Source organism: Chaetura pelagica, unplaced genomic scaffold (genome assembly GCF_000747805.2).
Source record: "Chaetura pelagica isolate M959 unplaced genomic scaffold, ChaPel_1.0 scaffold72, whole genome shotgun sequence".
NCBI lineage: Eukaryota > Metazoa > Chordata > Aves > Apodiformes > Apodidae > Chaetura > Chaetura pelagica.
This window is the reverse complement of record NW_009952560.1, coordinates 3,147,965-3,154,103: the sequence shown is the minus strand read 5'-3', so window position 1 is coordinate 3,154,103 and position 6,139 is coordinate 3,147,965. Positions and strand designations below refer to the sequence as shown.

Here is a 6,139-nt window from a genome sequence, read left to right as displayed (position 1 = left end):
TAAGGTGCTGCAGCATTGCCTGCCAGAACACACTGGATGTGCTCTTGCAAACCAGTAATGTTGCTTTGTTGTAACTTTTCCAGGGCCTTTGCTGGGAATTAAACTCAAGTGCTCCTGCCCTGTGCTGGAATAGCACCTGCAGATCAAACAGCTGCTTCTGAAGAAAAATAATGAGCCCTAAGTTTGGAGAAGTCCATGGAGCAAAGGTACGTAACAGTAGCATTTAAACCCTCTCTTTCCAACTGTGCAGCACCTCCCTCTCTCCTTCTTGTTTGTGCCTGTTGCATGTTGAGTGGAAGGGAGAGGATGCAGGAAACAGGATGCAAAGGCAGAAACCCAAAAATAGCTGGGGCAGGGGGAAAAAACAGGGTGCATCAAGGCTGTCTGTGAGAACCCAGCTCAGGCAGGGGCAGGAAAAAGCCCTTTTATCCCAGCAGAAAGCACAGCTCCCTCTGCAAAACCAGCCAGGGAGAAGCATGACCTTGCTGCCTGGTGGGCTGCCCCTCCCCAGGCACTGCAGACCCTCACCCATGCCAGGGAGACCCCCCTGGGAGCCCAGGGCTCTCCTGCTTCCACCACACTGGGAAAAGACATATAACCACATCAGATTTTCTGCTCCCACTCCCAGGGAGATTGTTTATCCCCAGACAAATAAATAGTCCCCTGGTGGGACTGTAAATATGCCTTTATATAGCATGATAAATTCTGATTAACAACAATTCCCTCCCCATTATTTCAATATTTTACAGGTCTGACACGTGCCATGGCTCTGCCACTGCATGAGCAATAAATCTGCTGAAGAAGCAGTTTCATTTAAAAACAATTTTTAAAAAATCAAAATTAACATGTCACACATCCTGGGAAGAATCACTTAATATCCCTAATTAGATTTTTTTTTTTAAGTTAACCCATCTTTTGAAGCCAACATCCTTGATCTTTAGAGTTTAAAGTGGAAGGGGCAAAGGAAGAAAAAACTGTCTGGTCCAGTGAGTTATCACTGAGAAATGGTACCTGGTGTTTGGCTTGACAGAGATAAACCAGATTGGCAAAGCTCCTGCCATCGTGTCCTGTGCAATGGGCCACACCATCAGGTGCACTAGTTTATTAATGCAGTCTGTTAATTGGAACTTGACCACCCCTGAGACCTGTCCTCCCAGTAGGGTGAAGGCAAGGTTGGGTATCTCAGCCCTGCTCAAGTGCTTAAGCACCTTTGCAAATGGGGCCAGAGAATAAATACCATAAATAATTAGGAAATAAAGCCATGGGCTGAGAGAGTGAAGGTCACAATGTGTCTGGCTTTCTGGGAGTGTCTGTTGAGGCAGAAAATGTCTCAGAAACCCTGAATGAGCTGGGAAAATACTGTCTGTAAAATCAACTGTAAGACAGGAGGGGGCAAAATGGACAAAACCATTTTCTTTTTCTACACGCAGTCCCTTCCCATCAGAGCTCTGTGTAATTAAATATTCACTCAGGGAAGATGTTTTGGGGTGAAAGGGGATAGTGCTGCACCTGGAGAGGCAGAACCTGAATGGACACAAGGGGTTTTAACCTTGTTAAAAGAATAAATTGGTGCTGGATGGAGGGGCTGAATGGGGACCTGGGGTTTGAGATCTGCAGCAGTGCTGGCAAGGACCCGGGAGGCCACACCAGGGGCTGATGCTGGGAAGTGGATGCAGATGTTGGCAGCTGGGTCTGGCTCTGCTGCATGGCTCAAGATGCTGCTGGCCCAGCTCCTGGTAGAGGAGGAGCAGCCACAGGGCCTGTGGGAGGGCAGAGAGGGCTGGGGAGAGCCAGTGCCCGTGCTCAGGCTGGTGTCTGCCTGCAGGGCAGCAGCACTGGAGCAGCAAAGCTGCCTTCCCTCCAGCCCAGTGAAGTTTCTACTTGTCCTCTGCCCCTTGAGTTGCTGCCACCAGCACCACGTGGCCACCAGATCCTTCACTCCTCCCAAACCTTCCTGTGAGTTCTGCACTGGACCCCAAAACCCTTCTTTGACCCACACCATGGCTGGGTGAGCCTGCCCTGCACCCAAAAGAGCAGCGCCTGCTCCTTGGGCCAAAGTGCAAGAGATGTGGGGAAAACCCAGGAATAGCCACCTGGGCACAGCAGAGCCTGCCTCTGCAGGAGGTACTGCCTGTGCAGGGGGGATGGATCCAGCCTCACAGCTTCCTGGTATTTCCCCCACACAAGTCACAGAAACAAACATCCGCCATCTGGTCGGCATCGCAGCGCCAGCCAGGAAGAGGATCCCACACATCCTCGTCTTCTCCTCCCCAGCAATTACCTTCCTTTGGGTGCCATCTGAGAGCTTTCTCCTTCCTATTAGATCTTCCCTCTCCATCCTGTTCCCATGCAGATGCTATCCCCCTGTCCAGCAGCACTGGGGAGTGCCTGGTGTTATCCAATGGGAATGATGAAAGCAGATCAAACCCCCCAAGACCAGCCTGGCAGTAACAGAGCCCCAGGTGTGATGCTGCCAGGGAGGTGGCTGATGTCTAGGAGTCCACTGAGCCAGGGTGTTTTGGGCTGGGGCACAGGGATGCAGAGGAGGCAAAGAAGCTCCAGTCCTCATTCCTTCTCTTCCAAATGAAAGATTGGGTTGATGGGGACCTGCTTGTGCTACAGCACACACAGGGGGTACTTCTCCCCAGCCCAAATTTAGCTGCTCATGCACAAAATTCAGGCTCCCCCACTCCCCAGACACATCTCAGTCAGTTCTGCCAGGTAACTTTCCCACTTTCAAGCTAATCAGGGGATTCAACAGAAATACCAAAAGGGTTAATGCTCAAATAGATTTGAGGGGAAAAAAAAAAAAAGGCATTTTTTTAATTATGGAGCAAATAAGAGACAGATAATATCTGGTGAACAGCTCTCTTTCTTCCAGTGCCATTGCATCTGGGGACACTGGAAAGCAGTCCTAATGGCACTGCTTTATCTAAGAGGATGATGGATAGTGGTGAAAGAGAAAAAAAAAAGGGAAAAAGTAAGACATTAGCACATCAATGGTGTGTCTGTGACCTCCATCAAGAGATTGGAACCAACTTAATGAAATTTTAATTAGGCAGCAAGCAGTGCACTGTTGCTGGGTACCAGATCAGACCTTCTTACCAGCACTGTTATTATCCTTCTTTGGGATAAGCCCTTTCCTGACATTGACAGCAAAGCTGGGCTCATGGTCCTGGGCCAAGGAATGCCCTGCAGGTCACAAAGCTCTCCCATCTGGCTTTTCCTTACAAAGCCAGAAGGGAATGGGACTTGGAGCTTTGAAAGGATGGAGACAATGTTACACCATCAAACCCTCTCTGTTCTGGGCCCTACAAAGGGGAAAAACAATGTTCAGCCCAAAAACATCTCTGGTAGGTGCAGGTGATGCCCTTCCCAAGGCACAGGGTTTAGAATTCCCCGTTTGTGGAGCAGGTTTGTGGGCAGGAAACCCAGCTGATCATGGGAACAGGGCTGCTCATAGCTCTGCTGATCTGACCCCAACAGGCAACCCTTAGAGTGTGCTGGGAACCCAGGGCTGAGCTGACACGGCAGGAAACCAGCCTGAAGGTTTGTTAAACCTCTCAGCACCTTCTAATCAAAGGGTAAGCAGGTTTACTGTGCATTTTCACGAGGCTGAATCTTTACAAATCCTGCTATGGGCAAAAAAACAGGAAAGTCCCACCCAGGGAACTCCTGGAGCTGTGCAAAGCCTTCTCCCCTGTCCTGAGTGGGTTTTCTGCCCTGCTCCAGCAGGGCATCACTGGCTATAGAGGCAAGTGGTCCATGTGCTTTTAACCTCAATCCCATGGGCTGATCAGTTTGTTATTTTAGATTACATGCTTGACAAAGCCTGAAAATAATTGCAGACTATCTGTAAAAATAAAAATAAAAATAGACATTTGAAATGAAGCAGCACTAGCTTCCAAAGTGCAGCATTGAGACAGGAACCCATGAGCCAAGTGCTCCCACTGAAAGAGAAAATAAATTAGCTCAGGATAAAGGACTGTTTTGCATGCACACATATGCATGCAGAGATCTGGCACCAAAAAAAGAAAAGCAGTGAGATGGGATGAAGCAGCTCAGAGCTCAAAAGCTCACCTGTTTTTCCCAGCTCTACCAGTTGGCCTCCCTAGAGCAATCCCATCTCCCCACAGCACCTGCACCCCTCGGGATGCCCCTCTCCAGCCCTCATAGCTCCAGGACTTCCCACAACAGATTCTCCTTTCCATTAACTGTGTGAAGGCCCTGCTCCTAAATTGCCTGTGGCTCCTGGGCAATATTCCCATCACGAACCTCTCTCCTCACCTGGCTCCAGCCAGACCCTCTCCACTTTCCATCAGCTCCTTCAAGGTCTCAGCCTGGCCACAACATCTCCAGGAGTCAGGGATATTTTATTCTATTCCACCCCATCAAAGCACCATCATGATGCTAAGCACGCTGCAAAGCTCCAGCAGCCTGAGCACTGATAGGGTTAAATTAAAGGTACCCATGATACTAGAGAGCTGCAAAGTAATTATGAAAGGAAGCAGAAAAAAGGCAGCAACTCTAAGCAGACATGAAGGCCCTCTTAAGAGAAGAAAGGCATGTTAATTAACCTCTAGACATGATTCAAAGCATCATTTGTAGCATGATTAACATAATCCTCCAAGTGCAAACACACAACTGGCTTTAACGACCATTTGCAGGGCTGAACGCTCCCCCACCCCGTCATCAAATCAGCACATTGGAACGGGGAAACATTTGAAACGCGGTAAGTGTGCACGTTTCAGGAAACAAGAAGAACAACAGACAATATTCCCCGGGGATGGACATCCCGACTGCAGGCTGCTCCCACCCCCTGAGCAATGCAGGGGGGCATCCTCCCCGGGTGTGCTCTCAGCATCCTCCCCAGGTGTGCCACCAGCTTCATGCTAGAAGAGCTGAGCCCCACGTTGGTTTTTGCTTTCTTGCCTCCCAGCCACAGTTCCAACCCCTTCTCACCAGCCTCTGCCACTTCAGCAAAAAGCTGGTGGCTGGTTTCAAAAGTTCTCAGACTCTCATGCACCTTTAAAGAAGGAGCTGCCCAGAAGATTGCTTGAAACGTTGGCAGTGAGTGTCACAAGTTCTGAACACAAAGAAAAAAGAGCCACAGTTGTCCTCATTTTTTCCTAAAAGGAGAATCTCCTGCTTGAACTTGTGGACAGGGCTCACATCACACAGCTCCTGAGCACTGAGGTGTGCAGGCTTGGAGCACTGCTCATGCACGAAAGCCAAAGCTGTTCCCTGCCTTAGCAAAGATGTCAGGGACGTTTTATTATATTCCACCCCACCAAATAACCATCACAACAGGTATCCTCATCCTCATTGTGGCAGAAAGCTGGCAGGGGAGCACCTCCCTCTGAAAGAGACTGTGCTGTTTGTTGTTCAGGAATTATTTGGGTGATATTATTGAAGGAGACAAGGATGTGTTACCCAAACCTCCTGTAAACTCCACTCAGTACCATGATATTATTCGTTGCTACCTCAGTCTGAGCTCAGGGGCTCAGGGGCTTTGTGTTCCATTATATTTTGGATCTAAAGTCTTTTCAGAGGTTATTAGATGGCTGAGGCTGTGTGTAGCTGAAGCCTGTTTAAATGAGTCACTGCTGAGCTTCATTCTTATCTTTAAAGTTTGTTATTACTTGGAAGTGTTTATCTGAATTACATTTGCAAAAAACCAACTGAACAAAGGCCAGTTTATGGAAAAGACAGCATTTCTGCATGTTTTTATATCAATAGGAAGGATTTTATGCAGCTGGTTCTTTTCTTTGCAGTTCACAATATTTGTCTTTAATGACAATTTGAAGGACTGTGATGGGATTGAAGCCTTCACACGCTGACCTGGCATCCTGGGAGAGATAAGAGTGCAGCTCCACAGCAGGCTGAGAAACGGAGCTCCTGACCCCCCTGGTGCCCAGCACAGCCAGCACCTCTTGGGGATTTAGCACTTGTCTTGGGATTTCTGCTATGGAGTGACCCAGAGCACATCACATCTCATGTTTTGGAGCAGTAGTGAAATCACACTCACAACCTCAGGGTAAGAAGCTAAGAAGAAAAGGGGAGGAGGGAGCCAGGGCAGGGTGAGGGGGTGGTGGGGACGCTGGGGCTGGGCTGTGTGATCCCCGCACGCCCAGCAGGG

The 6,139-nt window shown here is 48.9% G+C and overlaps 1 protein-coding gene across 1 annotated transcript in view; it reads right to left on the bottom strand.

Moving 5' to 3' along the window:
• The window catches only part of TMEM211 (transmembrane protein 211), a 53,985-nt gene extending 51,775 nt beyond the window's left edge, over nt 1–2,210 (bottom strand). The window contains exon 1 of the mRNA XM_009993195.1: nt 2,202–2,210. Coding sequence (XP_009991497.1) covers nt 2,202–2,210 — 9 coding nt within the window. The remainder of the gene's footprint in view (nt 1–2,201) is intronic.
• Nucleotides 2,211–6,139: the final 3,929 nt, after the last annotated feature.